This window comes from Salvelinus fontinalis, chromosome 14 (genome assembly GCF_029448725.1).
Source record: "Salvelinus fontinalis isolate EN_2023a chromosome 14, ASM2944872v1, whole genome shotgun sequence".
NCBI classification, from domain to species: Eukaryota; Metazoa; Chordata; class Actinopteri; order Salmoniformes; family Salmonidae; genus Salvelinus; species Salvelinus fontinalis.
In genome coordinates, this window is record NC_074678.1 from 30896459 (window position 1) to 30924068 (window position 27610).

Genomic DNA, 27610 nt, shown 5'->3' on the forward strand with positions numbered 1-27610 from the left:
GAAAAATAATGAAAATGTATGCACTCACTATATTGTAAGTCGCACTGGATAGGAGTGTCTACATTGGTCTGCTAAGTTACTAAAATGTTAAATGAACATAGATTGACATATGGCAGAATAAATAGTCAATAAATAAGATTCAATAAATATACTTCTTTATGGAATATCTAAGCCAATTTCGTGTGAGAATGGCACTTCAGTGGTCCAAGAAAATAAAGTAAGCTTACTGATACTATACATTCATCAGTCAACCAATACACAGTCTCTACTAAATGTTCCACGTTCCGATTTAGTTGCCTAGAGTCTGGGCCTGAGTGTAATACACATAGAGAAGAGGAGAAACTGAATCAAAGTAAGGTATATTCTTTAGTGGGATCAGATCAGGTAACAATACTTTTTTTCTTGGTGTCAATAAACTATATATTTGGTTTAAGTTACAGTAGTCCTTTGCCCTTATCAATGTGGCAAAGCCACTTCCCTGACCTTGAGAAGGGAAATGTGTATTTTGGCAGGTGGTGTGGGATGAAAAGCTGGTGTTTCTGTGATAAGAAAAACGCTTCTCTATGTGCCACGTTGTCACAATCACACAGACAGCAAACTGAGCAACAAGTCATACATTGTGTGAGCAGAAACAGCAAGGTGTAGTATCATCTGTGAACCTATGTCTGGACTCAATGTCACCCTTGGTTACTTTCTCGCTGTTGTGGTGTTTGGTGCAGCCTTTAGAACCCTTTTCAGAAAATGGCCTCGTTTGAGCGTTGCAGCAGAGTTTCCGGCCTCGTTTGTGCTGGTGGCATGCTGGCTGGAGGTGCAGACCATTAAAGAGGTGGGCGAGTGGGCAGGAGGACTGGGTCCAGACGTGACTCTAACCATACTGTTTTTAGTGCTGCTGACCCATGGTGTGATCTGTGCCGGAGCCACTGGAAACCCCTCCCTGACTCTGATGAATTTCCTGCTGCTGGAGACCCATACTCTGCCCACTCTGCTGGCTCTGGCTGCTCAGTTCCTGGGGGCACACCTGGCTCTGCTTGGGGCTGGCTACTACTGGGCCCTGGAGCTAAACGACATGCACATGATCAAGAACCTGATGTCAAGGGAGTGCAGCACAGCCCTGCGTGTCTCCCTGGTGCAGGGGGTCATTTCTGAGTGTGTGTGTGCATTCATCTTTTATCTGATATACCTCAGCCTGAAACGGCGCTCTGCGCTGATTCGGGTTCCTCTCGTTGCAGCTGTGCTCACCTTCTTCTCCCATTCAGGTAAGTAGCCCATCATGACAATCATGCCTCTAACTTAGAGATTTCAGTAAAGAGATCATCATTAAAGTTGCTTAGGCCTATATGCTGTTTTCTTTGTTATATCTGTGCGTCAGAAAAAAATCTGTTTTTGCAGATGATCACTGCATTAATAAGTTCATGATCGGAGAACTCATCTTCTTTGTATTTCAGCCAGTGATTATACCATGGCTTTCCTGAACCCCTCCCTGGCCTATGGCCTTACCTTCTACTGTCCCGGGTTCACCTTTACGGAGTACTCAGTGGTCTACTGGCTTGGGCCCATTTTTGGTAAGTCAAACAACATGTTTGTTACATACAACTGATAAAAAAAGGCTTTATCTTTGACAATGAGGCATAATTGCTTATCAAGCTGGTAATACAGATATCCTCTTTCCAGGAATGACCCTTGCCCTTCTCCTGTACATGGGCCACATTCCTAGGATTTTTACCAAGAACCTGCTGTATTCCCAGAAAACCCGCTTCCGTGTGCCAAAGGGGGAGGGAGATAAAAAAAAGTGAAAGAATATAAAAATCATTCACCTCAGCTGAGGCAATAACGGACCTAAGAGTGCATTAGGAATGCAATGCTCAACTTTGTTCTTATTGGTATGTTTCATTTTGCACTGAGCACTATATTCAACAGCTGATTCTCTCCTTAGGTTAGACTGACAAAAAGTGATGGGCTATAGAATAATAAGATCTGTACATGTATGATACAATTTCATATCTCATGTACAACCTGTGTTCTTTCAGAAGTAATATATCAATTGAAAATAACTACTTTAAATAAACATGTGTATTAAACATTTAACATTGGTTGTCGTTCCTGAACTTACTGTACATTGTGAACAAGTTGAGGTATACACAAAACTCAATCCATCCATTTTTTTGCATTTTTACCAACCTCAACCAATTACAACTATAATCCATTACAGAAATACCACTGATGTAATGCTAATAGGTTGTCACCAGCAAAAAAAACACAGCAAAAAAAGAAAATATGCTCATATTTAAAAAAAAAAATTAAATGAAATTGTTGAAAATATGTGTCAATACCACACAAAGAAACTATGTCCAGTTGTGACTAGGCTACCGAGGCCACAGGCCTCAGGTTTTGGGCTTTGATGGAGACACCTAGTGCTGGGTAGAGGAAGGTCCTGTAGAGGATTTCTGAGATACAGGTCCATCAGCTTTCTCCTTCTGCAACTCTTTAGTGGAGTGACCTTGTTCTGCAAAACAGAAAGGACAAATGTTAAACAGCATGGCCTCCCTCTGAGATGGATGAAAAGTGGCATGAAGAAAAAGCAAACTTTTGAGATGAAAATGTAACAAATGCGAAGCTGAATTTTAATACACCTGCGTTGGAAATAATAAATATATTATCTTTCCCCACATAGCCAACATGGAATTTATACCAGTGCCATGCGTACAAGACTATCTGCGGAAATCAGAGAAGGCATTAACACGCAGTCACACTACTCAAAACTCTTAATTCACATATGCATGACGGTACTTAGTTGTCCCGCGCCTCACTAATATGAACCATAACTGTAATGTAGTTGAGTTGTCTCAGGGTAACCTCACCTGGCTGTGATTGGTTCTCCAGCTGGGCCTCAGGCTGGTCCACCCACAGGCGATGTTCCGGATTGTTAAGGAACCTCTTGCTCTGTCCACAGCTGAGACACTGCAGCACAGTCATGCGGTTTCTGTACTTAATCCCTTAAGAGAATAAAGCATGGGTTACATGTAATGACATTGGACTCTCACTCAGTACTTTCAAAATCTCATCATGAGATACAAATGTCTCCAACTGCTAGATACAACCATAACTCTTGTTTTCATCTGTGTTTGTATTGAGAAGGACTAGAATGACAATTAAATAGCTTGCAACAATGTGTTAGCTTTGATTAGGTGGCTGATGAGCCATCTATTTAGTTATATACTTACTTCTCTGTCTGGCTGTGGCAGTTACTCCTGGGACCAACAAAGAGCAGCACTTCTTACATAATGCTCTTTTCACTGCGGGGTCTCTATAAAGATGTCAATAACATTCTAGTCATGCCCTAGTTGTCATCATTGTAGCAGATATGTTTCAAACTGATCATTTCTGTCAGGTATTCTTAACGTGACATGAGTTGCAACCTTTATTGATGCAAATGTAAGCACATATTTTTCTTACAAGAGTTTCTATGATATTGTTATAGTCTACTCACTGTCTCAGCACCAAACGTTTTGCAATGGTCTTCTGAGTGAAGCAGTAAAAACGAGCCAATTCCACATTCTCAGGGGTTTGAGACAAAACACAGTGTGCAGCCTGCAAGAAATCAATATCACATGAAACCACTATCTGTGCAAATCAGTTAGCAAAATATAAAGTACTAGAAATCAATAAAACGTACCTGATATAGAAAGTTTAGTCTTTGATAGGCTTCCTTGTCTTTCAAGTTTGCTGCCATTACATAGATGTGGATTGCTATGCTAAGTTAGCCTGCTAGCTTCTAACTATGTAGGCTAGCTAGCTAGTTATATGTATCCCCAGAATGCTAAGTAGCTACCTAACAGGCAACAGGAAAATATGTAACCTCAAATTCAGCTAGCTTCACAAGCTTCTCGTTAGTTAGCTAGCTAGCTAGATACATCCTCTGATCAGCCACTGAACCAGGGGGCCAGGGTGCTTATACTGTTTTATGGATTTTATATGGCAGTTGACAACCAACTTTATGGTGCATTACCGCCACCAACTGGACTGGAGTGTGCACCAGAGACAGGGAAGGACTAAATCCTACCTAATATTCTCATCTCCCTAAGGAAACAAAATACATAATTAAATACTACATCCCCTGAAGATTTCCCTAGCAGTTCACTTAACATTGGCTCTTCAACCCCATTACACCTTAAATATAATAACATTCTCTCCCTTTCCCTCCCATATTGCTGGCACTGAAATATAACGTGTTCCACTGTCTCCATCTCCTCCTGACAATGATCACACCTCCCAGTATGATGTTTTTCTACCAATTTCAACGTACTATGGAGTCTTGTGACCCAGTCTCAGCCTTGTGATTATACTTTCCCCCCTTCTCTCTCGACCTGAGGACCTCCTTGCCCATCACCTTTCCTGAGTCTTATACAGGTGTCTTCCCTTTCCCACAACACTTGCCCTTATTTTTTAAACACTGTTTTTATTAACCACTTGGCTTCTGCTTTACTGATTGACAATTCCGTCTCAACATTAGGATGTTTAAAATCCTGCTTGGCGAGAACATCCATCTCTTCTTTCCCCTCTACTCCCACATGAGCTGGTACCTAGAAGAACATGACAAATACCCCCATGTCTCACCCTATACAAGCACTGTAAAACCTCATACAATACATACTGTTTGCTCTGAGACACACATTAATTTAAGCGCATCAGTGCTGCACAGGAGTCTGAGCAGAGAACTACCCTGTCTGGCCTCACCTCCTCCACCCACTCTGCAGCCAAGAGTATGGCCAGTAACACCCTTGTGTAAACCGATACGTTTTCCGTTGCTCTTTTTGTCACTGCCACCTTAAACTAAGGAACGCTAAAAGCTGCACCTGTCCACGCAGTTTAAGGGCCTGAGATCCATTAGTGAATATATTCAAGAAAGCATAGTACCGTGTTCTTAAATGTTCACTTACAACTGAATATACTTCTTCCTCAACAGTTCTTACCCTCTCAAGCATCCCTAAAACTATACTAAATATATTTTCATCAACAATTAATTGATTAAAACACAGTTTTGCAATGAAGGTATACAATAGCGTCAAGAGCACTCTGTAGTGCAGCGCCGGAGGACAACTGGTTACCTTCCTCCTCTGGGTGTATTGACTTCAATACAAAACCGAGGAGCCTTCCAGAGGACGTCCGCCAACCTATCAGAGCTCTTGCAGCATGAACTGATTCCACCCAATCAAAAGATCAGAGAATGAATCTAGTACTGAAGGCATAAGCTACAGCTAGCTAGCACCGCAGTGCATAAAATGTCATGAGTAGTTGACTCAAAGAGAGAGAAAGACAATAGTTGAACATTTTTTAAAGTTCAGGAGAAGCGAGAGAGAAAGCTAGCTATATTTAGTATTTTTTGTTCACTTAGCTAGCAAATGCAACTACCTAGTTTAGCCTACTCAAACACCCAGCTCAAACAGAGGAATGCTATGTTAGCTAGCTGGTTATAGCTATCCAACACTGGAACTCTTCCAAGTCAAGGTGTCACGATTGTTATAATAAGTGGACCAAAGCACAGCGTGATCTGGGTTCCACATCTTTTTATTACTAAGTGAAACTCACAGCAAAACAAAAAATCTCCACCGAAACGTGACGCTAACAATAGTGCTAACAGGCAACTGTCCATAGTCAAGATCCCACAAAGGGGAAATGGCTGCCTAAATATGATCCCCAATCAGAGACAACGACAAACAACTGCCTCTGATTGGGAACCATACCTGGCCAACATAGAAACATAATCCCCTAGATGACCCACCTCTAGTCACATCCCGACCTAACCAACATAGAGAATAAAAAGCTCTCTATGGTCAGGGCGTGACACAAGGTAAGCTTTTGGTTAAATTAATTTATTGCCACCTGTCTATTTATGGAAAAATTGCCCTGATTAACTCCTTAGTCATATCTCAGTTTACTCACTTACTTATGGCGCTGCCCTACTCCTGATGATTCGTTTTTCAAATCATATGAGCAAAAAATATTTTGCTTTATCTGGGACGCTAAACCAGACAAAATAAAACGAGCCTATCTATATAATGAATATGAATTGGGTGGGTTGAGATTATTAAATACAAAAGCACTAAACCTCTCTCTAAAAGCTTCACTCATTCAAAAGTTTTATTTGAACCCTAAATGGTTCTCAAGTAGATTACTAAGAAAAGCTCATCCATTGTTTAAACATGGCCTTTTTGCCTTTGTGCAGATTGCCATGTCTCATTTTCGATTAATTGAAAATGCTACTTTTTTCAAAGTATGTGTCTTTTTCAAACAAGCATTGCAGAGCTGGCTACAATATCAATTTCATCCCCCTGAAAAGATAGAACAAATATTACAACAAATATTATGGCTGAACTCAAATGTGCTGGTTGATAAAATACCTGTATTTATGGGAAAGATATTCGAAAAGGGTATTTTGTTCTTAAATGATATTGTAAATTGTAATGGTAGAGTTATGTCCTTCATGGAGTTATCAGAATTGTATGGGAAGGTCTGCTCAATCCAAGAGTACAACCAATTGATTACAGCATTGCCCCAAAAATGGAGGAGGCGGGTGGCAGCGGGAGGAGGTAGGGAACTGGTCTGTCTGCCCAATATAAAGGATCAAAACTGGCGGAGGAATAAAAATAGCATAAATAAGAAAGTATACCAGTTCCATTTGAGGACCAGGATGTTAACAACTGTGTCATACAGATTTCAAAATAGTTGGGAAGAGATTTTTGATGTACCAATTCCATGGTACAGGGTGTATATATATATATATATATATATATATATATATATATATATATATATATATATATTTATATATATATATATATTTATATATATATTTATATATATATTTATATATACTCAAGATTCAAGAATTCTTGCCACCAATATAATGTTGAATATTTGGGGCATAAAATCATCGAAGCTCTGCAGATTTTGTTGTGAGGATACCTAATCAATAGACCATTTATTTTGGTATTGCCCTCAGGTAGCCTGTTTCTGGTCTCAGGTTCAGGAATGGCTGAAAATGCATGGCATTGTTCTAAAATTGACCCTAGAAATAGTACTGTTAGAAGATCTGGAGAGACCGGGTCACTCAATTACTTATATTCTTAGTAAAAGTATTTATCTTCAACACGCATGTAGATTCTATTCGATTAGATAGATTGAAATTGTATGTTAAGCATCATAGCATAGTTGAAAGATATGTGTTGCATAGAAACACGAAGTGGGTGGCCAGCAGAGTTAGATGGGATGGGCTGAGGTAAGCTGAGGGTTGGTATGTGGAATTGGAGACAAGTGGGAGTGGAGTTGCTGTGTGAGAGAGAGAATGATGGTCAAAAGATAAAGGGGGAAAAAAGTAAAAATAAAACATAATAAAAGTATATTTGAATGACACTAAGTGGCAGTGTTTTTACAACTAATGCTGGTTTGCCTGAGGCTGATGCTGATGCTGTGCAGGTGTTTGTACACATGCATATACACACTCTCATTCAAATTAACACATACAAGAACACACACATACATGTAATAGTGCCAGACATACACACAAACATATACAGTTGGCATTGCTGTTATGATTTCAGTTGTCCTTGATGTCCTTTGTTTTAAATGTATTATTTTGTTTTATTTTTTTGCATTGTTGTTTGCTGTTTTCTTCTGTCTTTTCCTTTTTTCTCTTTAGCTCATTCTCTTGGTTGTTGGTGCATTGGGGGGTTCTTGGGGGTGGGGAATGGAATTAATTGTATTTCTATTTTTTTTCTTCCGGGGGACTGTGGGAGGGGTCTCAAATGGTTGAGGGACAGCTATTGGGGAACTGTGGGGGGATCTTGGAGGGTTCGGGTTTCACAAGATTGTGATCATGAAAAAGGAAACTATGACATATTTTATATCACTATCATGTACATGCACCCTCACACATAAGGATTGCTCTGTGGCGGAAAGACTGATACATGTTTGATAGTGTCTTGATGCTGTATTGTTTGTCCTTCATGTTCTAATACTTTAATGTTACCCCTTCCTTGTGATTTTTGTAATAAAAAAATAAAAATGTATTGCCACCGGAGCCCGCCAGTGTAAATAAAGGTGAAATAAAAAAGAAATAGCTTGACACGTTCAAGCTATAGGCCAATAGCATTGACATCTCATGTATATAAACTATGGAAAGGATGATAACTGTCACGATCGTCGTATGGTGAAAGAGAGGAGGACCAAGGCGCAGCGTGATAACAATAAATCTTCTCTTTATTTGAAGACGAAGACAAAACGAAACTGACAAACTAAACAAAACAACAAACGTGAAGCTATATAAACAATAAGTGCCGACACAGGCAACTTAGACATAGACAATCACCCACGAACTACCTAATGAATATGGTTGCCTAAATATGGTTCCCAATCAGAGACAACGATAGACAGCTGTCTCTAATTGAGAACCAATCTAGGCAACCATAGACATACATACACCTAGAATGAACACTGTCCCATAAACATACAAATAACCCTAGACAATACAAAACACATACATCCCCCATGTCACACCCTGACCGAACTAAAATAATAAAGAAAACAAAGATAACTAAGGCCAGGTTTGACAATAACGGAAAGGCTGACTTACTTTCTGGAGAGTAGAGGACTAATGTCACCAAATCAAAGTGTGTTCAGGAAAGGCAGGGGAATGATGGATCCTGCTGTAACAGTCCTGACCTGTTTTATGTTGTTTTTTATGTGTTTATGGTCAGGGCATGTGTTTTGGGTGGGCAGTCTATGTTATCTGTTTCTATGTTGGTTTTGGGTTACCTGGTATGGCTCTTGATTAGAGGCAGGTGGTTTGCGTTTTCCTCTAATTAAGAGTCATATTTAGGTAGGGCGTTCTCAGTGTTCGTGGTGGGTGATTGTCTCCTGTGATGTCTCTCGTGTTCGACGTATATTCACATATGGGACTGTTTGGCTGTTCGTTACGTTTCGATGTCGTCTGTTTCCTGTTCGTGAGTTTACGTTCAGTTATGTAAGTTTATGTTCAGGTTTCGTTCTACGTCGTTTTGTTATTTTGTAAGTTTGTTAAAGTGTTTGTTTTCGTGTTGCCATCTTCATCAGTTTTTCGTTTATAGAATAAAAGATGGCTTATTTCCCGCAAACTGCATTTTGGTCTGAAGATCCTTCTCTCCTCACCTCGTCCGAGGATGAGGAGAGCGACAGCCTTAACAGAATCACCCACCCCGCTAAGACCAAGCGGTATGGGAATGCTCTACGGAGCAACAAGGACTCCTGGACTTGGGAGGAGATCCTGGACGGTAGAGGACATTGGGCTCAACCAGGGGAATATCGCCGTCCAAAGGAGGAGTTGGAAGCAGCGAAGGCTGAGAGGCGCTGGTATGAGGAGGCAGCGCGACGACGCGGTTGGGAGCCCGTGAGTCAGACCAAAAAATTTCTTGGGGGGGGGCACACGAGGAGTGTGGCAAAGCCGGGTAGGATACCCGAGCCAACTCCCCGTGCTTACCGTGGAGGTAGAAGGCATCGTACTGGTAAGACACCGTGTTATGCGGTAAAGCGCACGGTGTCCCCAGTACGCGTGCTTAGCCCAGTGCGGGCTATTCCACCTTGCCGCACTGGGAGGGCTAGGTTGGGCATCGAGCCGGATGTCATGAAGCCGGCCCAACGTATCTGGCCTCCAGTACGTCTCCTCGGGCCGGCGTACATGGCACCAGCCTTACAGGTGGTGTCCCCGGTTCGCCTGCATAGGCCAGTGCGGGCTATTCCACCTCGCTGCACTGGCAGGGCTACGGGGATCATTCAACCTGGTAGGGTTGGGGAGGCTCGGTGCTCAAGAGCACGTGTCCTCCTTCACGGTCCGGTAGACCCGGTGCCACCTCCATGTACCAGTCCTCCGGTGGCAGCCCCCCTTACCAGGCTGTCTCTCCGGGTTCTCTCTCCTGCTGTTTCCTCCTCTCCAGCGCAGCCAGTGCCTAGACCACGCACCAGGCTGTCTCTCCTTCTCCTCCCTACAGAGCCATCCGTCTTCCCAGCGCCATCTGAGCCACCCGTCTCCCCAGCGCCATCTGAGCCACCCGTCTCCCCAGCGCCATCTGAGCCATCCGTCTCCCCAGCGCCATCTGAGCCATCCGTCTCCCCAGCGCCATCTGAGCCATCCGTCTCCCCAGCGCCGTCTGAGCCATCCGTCTGCCATGAGCCTGCAAAGCCGCCCGTCTGTCATGAGCCTGCAAAGCCGCCCGTCTGCCATGAGCCTACAGAGCCGTCCGACAGACAGGAGCCGCTAGAGCCGCCCGCCAGACAGGAGCCGCTAGAGCCGCCCGCCAGACAGGATCTGCCAGAGCCGCCAACCAGACAGGATCTGCCAGAGCCGCCAACCAGACAGGATCTGCCAGAGCCGCCAACCAGACAGGATCTGCCAGAGCCGCCAACCAGACAGGATCTGCCAGAGCCGCCAACCAGACAGGATCTGCCAGAGCCGCCAACCAGACAGGATCTGCCAGAGCCGCCAACCAGACAGGATCTGCCAGAGCCGCCAGCGAGCCATGACCAGCCAGAGCCGTCCTGCCATGACCAGCCAGAGCCGTCCTGCCAGGACCTGCCAGAGCCGTCCAGCCAGGACCTGCCAGAGCCGTCCAGCCAGGACCTGCCAGAGCCGTCCAGCCAGGACCTGCCAGAGCCGTCCAGCCAGGACCTGCCAGAGCCGTCCTGCTATGACCTGCCAGAGCCGTCCAGCCAGGACCTGCCAGAGCCGTCCAGCCAGGACCTGCCAGAGCCGTCCAGCCAGGACCTGCCAGAGTCCCTCAGCCAGGACCTGCCAGAGTCCCTCAGCCAGGACCTGCCAGAGTCCTTCAGCCGGGATCTGCCCCTTGTCCCGGTGCTGCCCCTTGTCCCGGTGCTGCCCCTTGTCCCGGTGCTGCCCCTTGTCCCGGTGCTGCCCCTTGTCCCGGTGCTGCCCCTTGTCCCGGTGCTGCCCCTTGTTCCGGTGCTGCCCCTTGTCCCGGTGCTACCCCTTGTCCCGGTGCTGCCCCTTGTCCCGGTGCTGGCTGTTTATTTAGGGGAAGGTAGTTTTAGGGTGGTCAGTGGAAGGGGTAGACAGAAGAGGGGAGTGACTATGGTGGTGTGGGGAGAGCGTCCTGAGCCGGAGCCACCACCGTGGTCAACTGCCCACCCAGACCCTCCCCTGGACTTTGTGCTGGTGCGCCCGGCGTTCGCACCTTGAGGGGGGGGGTTCTGTAACAGTCCTGACCTGTTTTATGTTGTTTTTTATGTGTTTATGGTCAGGGCATGTGTTTTGGGTGGGCAGTCTATGTTATCTGTTTCTATGTTGGTTTTGGGTTACCTGGTATGGCTCTTGATTAGAGGCAGGTGGTTTGCGTTTTCCTCTAATTAAGAGTCATATTTAGGTAGGGCGTTCTCACTGTTTGTTTGTGGGTGATTGTCTCCTGTGTTTGTGTATGTCGTTGCGCCACACGGGACTGGTTTCGGTTTGTTTGTTAAGTGTCATTTATGTGTAGGCTTTTTCCCTGTTCGTGCGTTCTCGTGTGTTATGTGAGTCCGTCGTTCAGATCTGTTCTACACCGTTTATTTGTTTTGTTAGTGTATAGTCAAGTTCGTGTTTTTTCGTCTTGTCAATAAATTCATTATGTATTCAAACTCCACTGCGCCTTGGTTCAATCCCTGCTCCTCTTCGGATGAAGAAGAGGAGGACAGCCGTTACACCTGCACTGTGCCTTGAGTCAGTAATACGGAAGGCACAGGCAAATAAAGAGGTGGTGGTAGCTGTTTTCTTTGATGTTGTCACGTTCCTGACCTATTGTTCCTTTTTCTGTTATTTATTTAGTTGGTCAGGGCGTGAGTTGGGGTGGGTTGTCTTTGTGTGTTTTGTCTAGTCTAGGGGTGTTGTATGTGTATGGGGTAGAGAAGAGTGAGGTTGTCTAGTTATGTCTATGGCTGCCTAGATTGGGTCTCAATCAGAGACAGCTGTCATTCATTGTCTCTGATTGGGAGCCATATTTAAGGCAGCCATAGGCAGTAGGCTTTTGTGGGTAGTTGTCTATGTTGAACGTTTGTTGCTTGTCTGTGCACTTACGTTATTTAGCTTCACGGTCGTTTGTATATTGTGTTCGTTTTGTGGTTTCTCTCTCTTCTCAATAAAAGAAGATGTATTTTGCACACGCTGCGCCTTGGTCCAATCTGTCTCAAGAAGACGATCGTGACAGATGTAGTGAAGGCCTAGTTGTCAAAGGGAAGAAAATATTGAATGTGATGTGTTGCCTGTCAGGAATGGAGTGGGGAGCAGATAGAAGGGTGTTAAAAATGCTATATATATAGAGCTGTCAAGGTCATCACTGGATTATGGAAGTGTAGCGTCTGTATCAGCAGCTCAGATGTCTTTAAAAAAATCGAGATGTAATCCAGTCCCAAGCCCTACGAATATGTTGTGGAACACTTAGGATCTCCCTGGTAGAAGCGAGGCAGGTAGAGTTGGGAGAGATGCCATTGAAGTTAAGACAGCTAACAACAGCTAACCATGACATACATATTGGGTAAATCTACAAGGACATAAGGTTACACATCCTACAAAAAATGTACTCCTAAAGCAGTGACAGTCTGTGACCTTATTTTATTTAGGCGCATGGCCTTAATTCTATAACAGCATATTGGATGACTGTCATTCATACGCAGCTCAATGTAACATTGAAAGGTTTAGGCTACCTCATGATACTCAAATTGTCCCCATACCCATCATGAGGTTGCTACAACCTAGCCTATGAATGAAAGTTTACAACATACTATAGGAGCACAGGTCGAGAGAGAAATGTGAGTACTCAAGGTAAAAGACAGTGATACATTCAATACTGTCTAGCTGATCTAGGGTGTAATCATTAGTCCAACAGTTGCAAACAAGAGTTTCTATTGGACAAAATTCAGGTATGTTTATCCCAGTTTCAAGTTTTAATGTCACATGTACAAGTACAGTGAAATGCCTTTCTTGCAAACTCCAAAACCAACAATGCAATAATCAATAACAATGCTTTACTATAAAAAAAACACGAGGCACGACACTGCCAGGTCCTCCCTGTAGGCTGACTCATCGTCACCGGTGATCAGGCCTACCACTGTCCTGTCCTCAGCGAACTTGATGATAGTGTTGGAGTCGTACATGGCCATGTAGTCGTGGGTGAACAGGGAGAATGGGATGAGACTAAGCACACACTGCTGTGGGGCCCCTGTGGGTCAGCGTGGCGGAGGTGATGCTGTCTACCCTCAAGTCCAGGATCCAGTTGCAGAGGGAGATGTTCAGACCCAGAGTCCTAAGCATGGTGATGTTTAAGAAACATTTTTCAACAGAATTGGCAGAATGAATACACCCCTGATCACACTCGAACACAGTTCACTTTCATAGCAGCCATATACAAACATGATCATTTTCCTCATTGTAGAATTCCTTCTCGCATCTACGTGATCTCCTCCTCTCCCCTTTTCCCTTCAGTGCACAACACATCAGCTGTATGTGACCAGGCAAAAAAAACTTTCCAAGCCAAACCTTCATATCATAATTGCTAACTACTACACACAGCCTACCTGCATCATCGTCGTAGCTACTAGAAATAACACGCTAGTAAACCCGCTACAATCATGCAGTACAGTGTAGGCAGCTTAACCAGGTAGGCTAGTTGAGAACAAGTTCTCATTTACAACTGCGACCTGGCCAAGATAAAGCAAAGCAGTGCAACACAAACAACAACACAGTTACACATGGAATAAACAAACATACAGTCAATAACACAATAGGAAAAGTGTGTGCACAGTGTGTGCAAATGAGGTAAGATAAGGGAGGTAAGGCAATAAATAGGCCATAGTGGCAAAATAATTACAATTTAGCAATTAAACACTGGATTAATAGATGTGCAGAAGATGAATGTGCAAGTAGAGATACTGGGGTGCAAAGGAGCAAAAAAAATATTTTAAAAATAACAGTATGGCGATGAGGTAGTTTGATGGGCTATTTGCAGATGGGCTATGTACAGGTGCAGTGATCTGTGAGCTGCTCTGACAGCTGGTGCTTAACGTTAGTGAGGGAGATATGAGTCTCCAGCTTCAGTGATTTTTGCAATTCGTTCCAGTCATTGGCAGCAGAGAACTGGAAAGAAAGTCGGCCAAAGGAGGAATTGGCTTTGGGGGTGACCAGTGAAATATACCTGCTGAAGCACGTGCTACGGGTGGGTGCTGCTATGGTGACCAGTGAGCTGAGATAAGGCAGGGCTTTACCTAGCAAAGACTTATAGATGACCTGGAGCCAGTGGGTTTGGCGACGAATATGAAGCGAGGGCCAGCCAACGAGAGCATACAGGTCGCAGTGGTGGGTAGTATATGGGGCTTTGGAGACAAACAGATGGCACTGTGATAGACTGCATCAATTTTGCTGAGTAAAGTGTTGGAGGCTATTTTGTAAATGACATCGCCGAAGTCAAGGATCGGCAGGATAATCAGTTTTACGAGGGTATGTTTGGCAGCATGAGTGAAGGATGCTTTGTTGCGAAATAGGAAGCTGATTCTAGATTTAATTTTGGATTGGAGATGCTTAATGTGAGTCTGGAAGGAGAGTTTACAGTCTAGCCAGACACCTAGGTATTTGTAGTTGTCCACATATTCTAAGTCAGAACCGTCCAGAGTAGTGATGCTGGACGGGCGTGCAGGTGTGGGCAGCGATCGGTTGAAGAGCATGCATTTAGTTTTACTTGCATTTAAGAGCAGTTGGAGGCCACGGAAGGGGAGTTGTCTGGCATTGAAGCTCGTCTGGAGGTTAGTTAACACAGTGTCCAAAGAAGGGCCAGATGTATACAGAATGGTGCCGTCTGCATAGAGGTGGATCAGAGAATCACCAGCAGCAAGAGCGACATCATTGATGTATACAGAGACAAGAGTCGGCTCGAGAATTGAACCCTGTAGCACCCCCAATAAGACTGCCAGAGGTCCGGACAACAGGCCCTCCAATTTGACACACGGAACTCTATCTGAGAAGTAGTTGGTGAACCAGACGAAGCAGTCATTTGAGAAACCAAGGCTGTTGAGTCTGCCGATAAGAATGTGGTGATTGGCAGATTTGAAAGCCTTGGCCAGGTCGATGAATACAGCTGCACAGTATTGTCTCTTATTGATGGTGGTTATGATATCGTTTAGGACCTTGAGCGTGGCTGAGGTGCACCCATGACCAGCTCGGAAACCAGATTGCATGTCGGAGAAGGTACAGTGGTATTCGAAATGGTTGGTGATCTGTTTGTTAACTTGGCTTTTGAAGACCTTAGAAAGGCAGAGTAGGATAGATATAGGTCTGTAGCAGTTTGGGTCTAGAGTGCCTCCCCCTTTCAAGAGGGGATGACCGCGGCAGATTTACAATCTTTGGGGATCTCAGACAATACGAAAGCGAGGTTGAACAGGCTAGTAATATGGGTTGCAACAATTTTGGCAGATCATTTTAGAATGAAAGGGTCCAGATTGTCTAGCCCGGCCTATTTGTAGGGGTCCAGATTTTGCAGCTCTTTCAGAACTTCAGCCATCTGCATTTGCGGAAGGTGAAATGGGGGAGGCTTGGGCAAGTTGCTGTGGGGGGTGCAGGGCTGTTGACCAGGGTAGGGGAAGCCAGGTGGAAAGCATGGCCAGCCGTAGAATAATGCTTATTGAAATTCTCAATTGTCGTGGATTTATTGGTGGTGACAGTGTTTCCTAGCCTCAGTGCAGTGGGCAGCTGGGAGGAGGTGCTCTTATTCTCCATGGACTTTACAGTATCCCAGAACTTTTTGGAATTTGTGCTACAGGATGCAAATTTCTGTTTGAAAAAGCTAGCCTTTTTTCCCCCTTTTTTTCTGCCTGTGTATATTAGTTCCTAACTTCCCTGAAAAGTTGCATATGGCGGGGGCTATTTGATGCTAATGCAGTACGCCACGGGATGTTTTTGTGCTGGTCAAGGGCATTCTGATCTGGAGTGAACCAAGGGCTTTATCTGTTCCTGGTTCTACATTTTTTGAATGGGGCATTCTTATTTAAGATGGTGAGGAAAGCACTTTTAAAGAATAACCAGTTATCCTCTATTGACGGAAGGAGGTCAATATCCTTCCAGGATTCCCGGGCCAGGTCGATTAGAAAGGTCTGCTCGCTGAGGTGTTTTAGGGAGCGTTTGACAGTGATGAGGGCACCATATGTGCCCCCTCTTGGTTTGTGCCATGGCGGTGATCTTTGTGGGCTATACTCGGCCTTGTCTCAGGATGGTAAGTTGGTGGTTGAAGATATCCCTCTAGTGGTGTGGGGGCTGTGCTTTGGCAAAGTGGGTGGGGTTATATCCTTCCTGTTTGGCCCTGTCCGGGGGTATCATCGGATGGGGCCACAGTGTCTCCTGACCCCTCCTGTCTCAGCCTCCAGTATTTATGCTGCAGTAGTTTATGTGTCGGGGGGCTAGGGTCAGTTTGTTATATCCGGAGTACTTCTCCTGTCTTATCCGGTGTCCTGTGTGAATTTAAGTATGCTCTCTCTAATTCTCTCCTTCTCTCTTTCTTTCTCTCTCTTGGAGGACCTGAGCCCTAGGACCATGCCTCAGGACTACCTGGCATGATGACTCCTTGCTGACCCCAGTCCACCTGGCCTTACTGCTGCTCCAGTTTCAACTGTTCTGCCTGCGGCTATGGAACCCTGACCTGTTCACCGGACGTGCTACCTGTCCCAGACCTGCTGTTTTCAACTCTCTAGAGACCGCAGGAGTGGTAGAGATACTCTTAATGATCGGCTATGAAAAGCCAACTGACATTTACTCCTGAGGTGCTGACTTGCTGCACCCTCGATAACTACTGTGATTATTATTATTTGACCATGCTGGTCATTTATGAACATTTGAATATCTTGGCCATGTTCTGTTATAATCTCCACCCGGCACAGCCAGAAGAGGACTGGCCACCCCTCATAGCCTGGTTCCTCTCTAGGTTTCTTCCTAGGTTTTGGCCTTTCTTGGGAGTTTTTCCTAGCCACCGTGCTTCTACACCTGCATTGCTTGCTGTTTGGGGTTTTAGGCTGGGTTTCTGTACAGCACTTTGAGATATCAGCTGATGTACGAAGGGCTATATAAATCATTTTGATTTAATTTGATATGTGGGAGTGGAGCTAGGCACTGCAGGGCCTGGATTAACCTCTACATCACTAGAGGAACAGAGGAGGAGTAGGATAAGGGTACGGCTAAAGGCTATAAGAACTGGTCATCTAGTACGTTCGGGAACAGAGAGTAAAAGGAGCAGGTTTCTGGGCGCGGTAGAATAGATTCAAGGCATTATTTCTAGAGACATCATTTAAACCAGGTGAGGTCACCGCATGTGTGGGAGTTGGAACAAAAGGGTTAGCTTAGGCATATTGAGCAGGGCTGGAGGCTCTACAGTGAAATAAGACAATCACTAACCAAAACAGTAATGGACAAGGCATATTGACATTAGGGATAGGCATGCGTAGCCGAATGATCATCGTGTCCAGTGAGTAGCTAGGCGGGTTGGAGACACGGCGATTCAGACAGCTAGCGGGCCGGGGAGAGCAGAAGGGCCTTAGAGGGCTGTCGCGACGGAAGAAGTCTGTTGTAGCCCCCTCATGCGGTTACGTCAGCAGACTAGTCGTGAAGGATCAGCAGGGCTCCGTGTAGTAAAAGGGTCCAGGCCAATTGGCAAAATAGGTATAGTAGCCCAAGAAATTGGCTGATGGACCTCTTCAGCTAACAGTCCGATATGCTCTAGACAGCTAGCGGGCTGCGGCTAGCAGGCTAGCAGATGGGCATTCGGGGGACGTTGCGACGGAGAAGCCTGTTGAAAACCCCCCTCAGGCGGATTACGTCCGTAGCCCAGTCGTGATGAATCAGCGGGGCGCCGTATCGGCAGTAAAATGTGTCCAGGCCAATTGGCAAAATAGGTATTGTAGCCCAAGGAGTGGCTGATGGACCTCTTCAGCTAGCCGGTTGATGGGCCTAGCATAGGCTAGCTCCAGGCTAATTGGTGCTTACTACAGGACAGAGACGTTAGCCAAGAGTAGCCACTCGGATAGCAGCTAGCTAACTGCGATGATCCACGTGAAAAGGTTCAGAGCTTGCGGTAGGAATCCGGAGATATGGAGAAGAAGAAGTCCGATATGCTCTGGGTTGAATCACGCTGTGCAGACTGGCAGGAGTTGTCCGGGCTAAAGGTTAACTGATGACTGCTGGCAGTGGCTAGCCGACTACTAGCTAGTAGCTAGTTAGCTGGCTAGCTTCTGTTGGGGGTTCCGGTTCTAAAGTAAAGAAAATAGCAGATCCATACCACTTTGGGTGAGGCGGGTTGCAGGAGAGTATGTTGAAGTTGAGGTTAAGAAAAATATACAAAAATATATGCAAAGAAAAAATATATAAAAAGAGAAATACACGGGACACGACAAGACGAAGACAAAGATGCCTGACTGCTACGCCATCTTCGATTTATAGTAGCTGGCTAGCTATTTATTTTCGTGAACTGAAGTTCAATTTCAATAGGCGAACACAAGTGGCAACCTTGCTAATACTTACTCACAAGGATTCCTAAATCATTGCTAAGAATAATGAAAATGACCGCAGTTTCTACTGGTCATTGTTTTCTGGCTGGTTGTATTGGTGCTAGCTAGATACCAAGCTAAAGCTAGCTACCCCAGAAGTTGTGGTCAAACAAATTATGCTTTATTACCAACGCGGTATTGTAAACACATCGTTCGTGGCCGGGGTTTGCTTGTTTGCAGACTTTTTTGTACAGCTTTGACAGTGCTACTGTATCTTTTTGACACGCAAAGACCCAAATGGCGTTCCAGTATGTAGTATGTATGTCGTGAAGTTAATAGCAGTGACGCTATTACTGTGTAACTCCGGGTAGGGCAACATCTGAAAAATAGCGCACTTCGTAGTGCGTACCGGTGCTCGACCAGTCGGCGAAAGCCAACATCACCCACGACAGAGAACAGTTGATTGTCAAGGGCAATGTATTCCATTATCTTGGCTTTAATGGATTTCACCTTTGAGTTGTCACGCTGAAATTTTCTTACTCTTTGAAATGACTGCTCGACTTGTTGACTGCTCGATCCCCACAGTAGACATTGTGTGGGCTAGGTTAGGAATGCTGTGTTGCACATGTAGTGCAAAATTTTACGTGGCGTCCAAACTTTTAACTGGTACTGTATATCTTACTTGACCGCGTTTTCATGAATTTGCTGATATAATCTTGAAAGCCATTCAAAAGACCATGGACATGAACATGGAAGTATGACGTAAGAAAGCATCATCTGCACAGGGTATTCATATTCAAAACCAGAGAGAACATCCTGGTACTTTGCCAGCTAGGAAAGATAGAAGAGAACGCATAGAAACAAACGCTCTCTGTGGTAAACAGAAGCTATCGGTACGAACGGAGTGGTTTCTGAAGCCAATGTGGCATGTTGAATTCATTTTCTTCTTATAAATTTGGCTTTAGCATTTGAACTGTTTTGGCTATAAGCTTTTATGACCCCATTCCAAAAGTTAAGACTCTGGAGCATGTACGTGCCTTCTGTACATGGTAGCATTAACCATTATTAGCTAGCAAAGTTCGTAAAAATACCTACCAAAACTAACGTTAGCTAGGTAAAATCTGGTGCTCTCCCTCAATCTTAGCTAGCTGGCTAACGTTATACTGCATCTTAATTAAGTCTATCTGACTAAATCTCAATGATGACAAAGCGTTTTCCAACCAATTTCTTTTTGAAATTTCCAAGCCACTATAATGCACTTTCGACTAAATCTTCATCAGCGCCAATTGACAATGCAAAAGAATGTTATAAAATGTGCAACCCATGAAGACTGTAACGTATTAATTTGATTGTTTATTGTCAAATATTGGTCAAAGCCCAAGCTACTTTTTGAAAAAAATGTTTCCGCCCGGTCTCGAACCGGGGACCTTTCGCGTGTTAGGCGAACGTGATAACCACTACACTACGGAAACTGAGCATAGCAGTTAGAATTACTTTAAATACACCTACTGAGTATTAAGTATAGCCTCATAGACTACAGTAGCTTCTTATACCTAACACCTCACCATTTTTCTTGGATGAACATTTTTGTTCGTTATGCGCATCAGTAATTGGTTGTCATGGGCAAGAGATAATGTAGAATATGATCATTAAACATCATGATTGGCTGTAAGGAGAACAGTATACATGCATTATATACTACACAAGCTTACAACTTACTTAACTTTGTCGTTAATAAAGTATACAAAAAACATTATTAGTTTTAGTTTTAATGAACCTCATTGCTGGAACCAACTGCAAAATACACTGCAAGTGGACGCTCTGATGCCGCTAGGGCAATTTTAAAATATTGATTAGGGAACTATTTGGTGAGGAATGTTTCTGTTTTTCTTGATTGTTGTGCTTTATTTTTGTTTGTATTTGATTTTGTGTATGAATTGTATGTGCAGGGCTCCCTTGCGAAAAAGACCCTTGTCTTAATGGTGACTCCATTTTTTAACCCTTGTGTTGTCTTAAGGGTCAAAAAGGACCCGCCACTATGTTTAACAGCAGAGAAAACCCCCTAAGTTATATTTTTTTACTTTTCCTAGAGTGACCTCAACATTAGAAAAAGTGAAACATCACCTTCGTTCATATTTCCTTGAAAGCTGTACACCACCAGGGTACAAAGATTGTCTTAGGGTCATTTTTGACTGAGCAGTTATAAAATCATAAAATCCTTTACACACCGCAAATACCCACACACACATGCACACACACACACACAATGAGAAGTTGAGATTGTGTGTTACTGATTGAGCTCAGCCAGCAGCTCCTGAAGAGGAAGATCACCATGGTTGGCACAGTTAGAAAGAACCAACCTGAGCTCCCCCTGCACTCCTCTCAACAAGGGGGAGAGAAGCCTTCTCATCAAAGTTTGCCTTCACCCCCACCACCACTCTAGTTTCTTACCTCCCAAAAAGGAACAAGAATGTGTTCCTGAGCACACAGAACAAAACGGCTGGGATCAGTGATCGTGAGGACAGGAAGCCAGCCGTCATCCTGAACTACAACCACAACAAAGGAGGTGTGGACAACCTGGACAAGGTGATTGGAACTTACAGCTGCAGGAGGATGACTGCCCGCTGGCCCCTGGTCATCTTCCATAACATCATTGATGTGTCCTCATGCAATGCCTTCATGATATGAAACAAGATCAACCCTACCTGGATGCCTGATAAGCGGAACAAGAGGAGGGTGTTCCTGGAGCAGCTGGGAAATGCATCCCACACATTCAAAGAAGGGAGCGCCTCCCCCGCACAGCAGCCTCTGCAGCGCTTGTGAAAGCTGTTCAGATGGCTGAATCTTGTCCTGATCCACCTGAGGCTGCAGCTGGGGCAGGCAAGAGGAGGAGATGCCAATTCTGCACCCCAAAGAAGGACTGTAAAACAAATAATATGTGCTGCACATGTGAAAAATACATCTGCAAAGTCCATGCACACACACTTGCATACTGTTCTACATGTGGTAATTCGAGTTGATTGATTTATGTTCTTCACATTTTTGTTTTGTATCTATTATCTTATTTTATTCTTGTTGTTTATACACTCTGTGGGTGGGGGCAATGGTTAAAAAATGGGAGAAGACTAGTATTTTGTAGTTGAATTCCTCATTGTACAGTATAAAATAATATATCACTATGTTGCTAAAAATGTTCAAGACTTATTGTTTCCCTTCAATAAAATACATTCAAACTACTTACTGCACATTTCTGCTACTTTCTTAGGCTATACAAGTGCGATCCCTTTCTAAAAAATGTATGTTTACACCTATGCAGTATCTTTAGCAATAATAATAAACCTCTACTTTAGTAAAGAAAACAATTATGACAGGTGTGTTGTAATAAAAACGAGTGGTGTCCACTGACTAAATGCAGTCTTTCTGCATTGTGAAGAGGGAAAACCCAGATATTCACAGTTTGTGATGAATGACAGGTTACTTCTTCATGCAAATTAGATATGGGGTTAAAAATTCAATTACGATGCTTTATTTTAAGGGTTTAGTGAAGGCGGGTCATTTTTGACCCTTAGGACAAGGGGAGTATACCGAATGTTAAGACTACACAAGGGTTAAGAAGGTAAACAAATAAAATCGTGTATATATATAGAGAGAGAGAGAACGGTATTCAGCATTTCTTAAAACAACCTAAATCTATATGGAAATGAGAACTTGCTTTATGGTATATCGATTACAAATCAACATTGAAAAAGGTTCAAACAAAAAAGGATATTCTCCCCGTCGGGGAATTGAACCCCGGTCTCCCGCGTGACAGGCGGGGATACTGACCACTATACTAACGAGGACCACAGCTATTGAGCACAATGGTTTTTATTAAACTAATCAACTAATTATCATTTTGCATTTTTATTTTTTCATTACCTTAATTTAAATAGGCAAGTCAGTTAAGAACAAATTATTATTTACAATGACGACCTATACCCGCCAAACCCGGACGACGCTGGGCCAATTGTGCGCCGCCCTATGGGAGTCCCAGACGGCCCTGATCTGTTTCACCTGTTCCTGTGATTGTCTCCACCCCCTCCAGGTGTCGCTTATTTTCCCCAGTGTATTTATCCCTGTGTTTCCTGTCTCTTTGTGCCAGTTCATCTTGTATGTTTAGATAAAGCACTTCTGAATAAACTACCTTCTTATTTATCATCACTCATTAATATTAGAAGTATATTTCCTAAAACCAGGTCTCAAGCATAAATTACAATTGAGGCCCATGCGATTTCCACAGAGTTGGGTATGGCTGCCTTTTCCTGTTACGCTCCTTGCTTATGGAATAGCCTGCAGACTAAACTTAAACTTGAGACTTGTCCCCCTTGCCCATTTTAAATATGTATTGGAGGATTTTTATTTTTGTATTGCTTGTAACTGTTTCGGGTAATGCAAGTTTTTGTGCTGTTAGGGAATTACCTATGTGTAAATGTATTCTGCTGCTGTATTTTTTTGTGTTATCTATGATCGTTTTGTTTGTCTTGCTTAGTTTCTTAATCACTGTACCTAAACTGTATGTGTAAACATGTATACGCAGGGCCCAGCTGTAAAAGAAACCCTGGTCTCAGTCTGTGTTCCTTGTTGAAATAAAGGTAGAATAATAATAAGTTAACCAGCGTGTTTTTCCCGTAGTCCTCCCGGTTTTGACCCTTGCCTGTTTCTGGACTGCCTGACTGTTCTGCCTGCCTTGACCACGAGCCTGTCTGCCAGTATGTACCTCCTCGACTCTGACCTGATTTTGACCTTTTTTCCTGTACACGACCATTCTCTTGCCTACCCCTTTGGATTATTAAACATTGAGACTCCAACCATCTGTCTCCTGTGTCTGCATCTGCGCCTTGTGTCCGGATAGTACGAACTGGCCATGACAGACCCAGCAGACTTGGACCAACTCTGCCACGCTGTCTACCTGCAGGGAGCCACCATTAGGAGACATGACTTGGTACAGGGCCTTTTGGAAGGGCTCAGGTCCTTGATGGAACGCCACGACCATGGGTAAAAGGCTATTATGAGCAAATCAGGGAGTTAGCTCAGAGGCTACCTGCCACCTCTGGGGAAAAAACCCAATCACCCAGTAATTTTTCCCCCTATCTGTGGAGAGTTTGTACAGCCTATCCCGGCTCCCCGAGAACCCCGCTTAACACTTCCAGAGCGATATTCAGGGAATCCTGGTACCTGCCGGGGTTTTCTTTCTCAGTGCTCACTTATTTTTGAGCTACAGCCATCTTCGTTTCCTTCAGAAAGCTCAAAGATTGGGAGCAACAATCTGCCATTTGTGGTCATCTGGAGGAATTCATGGCAGAAGTGAGAAAGGTATTTGAGTCTCCGGTTTCTGGGAGAAAGGCGGCCAGTAAACTGCTTGACTTACGTCAACTCCCGTAGTGTGGCAGACTATGCTGTTGATTTTCGCACGTTGGCCACCGAGAGTGCCTGGAATCCGGAGTCTCTTTTCGATACTTTCTTGCACGGATTATCTGAGGAAGTGAAGAATGAGCTAGCTGCTCGGGAATTGCCGTTGGATCTCGACTCCTTATCACCCTTACCATTAAAATTGATGGACACCTAAGGGAGAGGAGGTCTGGTCTTGGGCACACTCGTGCACCCGCTATGGCGCGTTCACCTCCAAGGGAATCCGGAAGTTTCCGAAGGCAGCTCTTCCGAGAGGATTCGAAGCCACCCAAGCCCTCTCGGGAATCTACGACGGGTGAGTTGGATACTCCTGAGCCTATGCAATTGGGAAGAGCTTGGTTATCAGTTGGGGAATGCTCACGAAGGATGAATAATAACTGATGTCTGTACTGTGGAGGGGCAGGACATTTTATAGCTACCTGCCCTATTGGAAACCCTTGTCTCTAGTGGGTACCAGTACTATGGTGAGTCAGACTGGGAGTTCTCTAATTCCCACCACCCGCACACCCCTTTTTGTGCTTGTGCTGTGAGTAGACCAATCTAAGTCTCTCCGAGTGCTCATTGACTCTGGGGCTGATGAATGTCTTATGGATTCCACTATTGCTTCGGAGCTTGGTATTCCCACTCAGCCTCTCTGTGCCCATGGATGCTAGGGCACCGGACGGCCGCCCTATAGGGGAAGTCACCCATTGTACTGTGCCAAATCAATTACGGGTTTCTGGTAACCACAGTGAGACCATACAGTTCCTCCTCATTGCATCTCCCCATGTTCCGGTTGTTTTGGGATTTTTTCATGGCTTCAAAAGCACAATCCGATGATTGATTGGGCCTCAAGCTCCATCCTGGGTTGGAGCCCATTTTGCCATTCCCACTGCCTTCAAGCAGCACAGCCTTCCTCAAGTCGTCTTCCTCTGGATGTTAGCAAGACTGTGGATGTCTCTGCTATCCCCACCGAATACCATGACCTCCTGGAAGTATTCAGTAAGGCACGTGCTACTTCCCTTCCCCCGCACCGTCCTTATGATTGTGCCATTGATCTTCAACCAGGCACTACACCTCGGGGTCGATTGTATTCTCTGTCTGGACTAGAGACCAAAGCTATGGAGGAGTACATAGATGAATCTCTGGCCACTGGGGCCGTCCGTCCGTCTGCATCTCCTGCCGGCGCAGGGTTTTTCTTTGTGGAGAAGGACAAAACCCTGTGTCCGTGTATTGACTACCGGGGACTTAATGACATTACAGTCACAAATTGTTACTCCCTACCCCTCCTCTCTGTTTGAACCTCTCCGGGGGCCACCATATTTTCCAAGTTGGACCTTCGAAATGCCTACCACCTGGTTCAGATACGCGAGGGGGATGAGTGGAAGATAGCCTTCAACACAGCCTGTGGACATTATGAGTACCAGGTCATGCCATTTGGATTGACTAAGCCCTGCTGTTTTCCAGGCTTTGGTCTATGATGTACTTTGGGACATTCTAAACCGGTTCGTGTACCTTGACGACATCCTGTTTTTTCCCCCGATCTGCACAAGAACATGTTCTTCATATCAGACAGGTTCTTCAGCGCCTCCTAGAGAATCAACTGTTCATGAAAGCCGAGAAGTGAGTTCCACCGCTCTACAATCACCTTTCTGGGATATGTCATTGCTGAGGGCAATGTTCAGATGGATCCTGGAAAGGTGAAAGCAGTGGTGGATTGGCCTCAAACAATGTCCAGGGTGCAGTTGCAATGGTTTCTTGGGTTTGCAAACTTCTACCGCTGTTTCATTCGAGACTACAGCACCCTGGCGGCCCCCCTCTCTGCACTCACCTCCCGCAAGGAACCGTTCAAATGGTCTCCAGCTGTCGACAAATCCTTTGTGGACCTGAAGCATTGGTTCACAACAGCATCCGTCCTCATCCATCCGGACACCTTGCATCAATTTGTGGTAGAAGTGGATTCTTTGGATGTTGGAGTGGGGGCCATCCTGTCCCAGCGATTTGCCCAGGACCAAAAGCTTTATCCCTGTGCCTTCCTGTCCCATCGTCTTAATCCTGCTGAGAGGAACTACGATGTTGGCAACCGAGAACTCCTGGCGGTGACGATGGCGTTGGAAGAGTGGAGGCACTGGCTGAAAAGAACAGAACAACCATTCCTGGTCTGGACCAACCATAAAAACCTGGAATATCTCTGTACAGCCAAGCGCCTCAACTCCAGGCAGGCCCGGTGGCCCACCTGTTTACCAGATTTAACTTCCATCTCCTATCGCCCAGGGTCAAAGAATGTGAAGCCTGATGCCCTCTCCCGTCTATACAGTTCCTCTGCCAAACGCTCAGTCTCAGAAACCATTCTCCCTACCTCATGCCTTGCTGCCACTGTGGATTGGGGTATTGAAAACCTGGTCCGCGAGGCACAATGCTCCCAGCCTGGACCTGAAGGGGGCCCGGCTAACCGGCTGTTTTTCCCTAATCCAGTCTGGTCCCGGGTCCTGGAATGGGCTCATTCCTCCAGGCTGACCTGTCATCCAGGGTCCCGTCGTACACTAGCCTTCCTCCAACAATGTTTCTGGTGGCCCACAATGGTCCCTGACGTCTCTGCCTTCGTCGCCGCATGCACAGTGTGTGCTCAGAACAAGACTCCACGGCAAGCTCTTTCTGGCATCCTTCAGTCACAACCGGTCCCTCATCGTCCCTGGTCTCATATCTATGGACTTTGTCACTGGGCTCCCTCCATCTGATGGCAACACTGTCATTCTGACGGTAGTCGATCGGTTCTCCAAGGCCGCTCATTTCATCCCTCTCCCCAAACTACTTTCTGCCAAGGAGACGGCCCAGCTTATGGTGCAGCATGTCTTTCGGATCCATGGACTCCTGGTAGACATGGTCTCCAATCGGGGTTCTCGTCTCAGTTCTGGAAGGCATTCTGCACCCTTATTGGGTCATCGGCCAGTCTGTCATCCGGATTCCATCCCCGAACTATCGGTCAATCCGAGCAAGCGTCTTTTGTTTTTCACCGCAGACACCCCGGTCAGCCAGGCATGCGCCCAGGTGTAAGAGCCATGTGGAGGGGGGGGGGGGGGGGGGGGTACTGTCACGTCCTGATCTGTTTCACCTGTTCCTGGGCTTGTTTCCACCCCCTCCAGGTGTCGCTTATTTTCCACAGTGTATTTATGTGTGTTTCCTGTCTCTCTGTGCCAGTTCGTTTGTATGTTTAGTCAAGTCAACCAGCGTGTTTTTCCCATGCTCCTTTTGCTATTCTCCTTATTTCTAGTCCGCCCGGTTTTGACCCTTGCCTGTTTCTGGACTCTGTACCCGCCTGCTTTGACCATGAGCCTGTCTGCCACTCTGTACCTTCTGGACTCTGATATGGTTTTGACCTTTTTTGCCTGTCCACAACCATTCTCTTGCCTACCCCTTTGGAATATTAAACATTGCAAGACTCCAACCATCTGCCTCCTGTGTCTGCATCTGGGTCTCGCCTTGTGCCCTGATAGGTACAGCTTGAATGTGACGGGTTGTAATTATAAACGGCGGTACAGTGCCTTCAGAAAGTATTCACACCACATTGACTTTGTCTACATTCTGTTGTGTTTCAGCTAGTTTTATCTTGTTCTTGATACCATGTCTTGTTTTGAGGTGTTTTAACTGA

The 27610-nt window shown here is 45.1% G+C and overlaps 1 protein-coding gene, 2 non-coding genes and 1 pseudogene across 3 annotated transcripts; 1 reads left to right on the plus strand and 3 right to left on the minus strand.

Moving 5' to 3' along the window:
* Window positions 1-661: 661 nt before the first annotated feature.
* On the plus strand, window positions 662-1793 carry aqp12 (aquaporin 12). Its single transcript, XM_055861293.1, has 3 exons — window positions 662-1256; window positions 1446-1562; window positions 1672-1793. Exons 1-3 carry the CDS (start codon window positions 662-664, stop codon window positions 1791-1793), a joined length of 834 nt encoding a protein of 277 aa, XP_055717268.1.
* LOC129810609 (ribonuclease P protein subunit p21-like) lies at window positions 1671-3976 on the minus strand (annotated as a pseudogene).
* Window positions 3977-19933: 15957 nt separating this feature from the next.
* On the minus strand, window positions 19934-20006 carry trnav-aac (transfer RNA valine (anticodon AAC)). Its single transcript has one exon. It is a non-coding gene; the product is annotated as a tRNA-Val (tRNA).
* Window positions 20007-22304: 2298 nt separating this feature from the next.
* On the minus strand, window positions 22305-22376 carry trnad-guc (transfer RNA aspartic acid (anticodon GUC)). Its single transcript has one exon. It is a non-coding gene; the product is annotated as a tRNA-Asp (tRNA).
* Between the last annotated feature and the right edge of the window lie 5234 nt (window positions 22377-27610).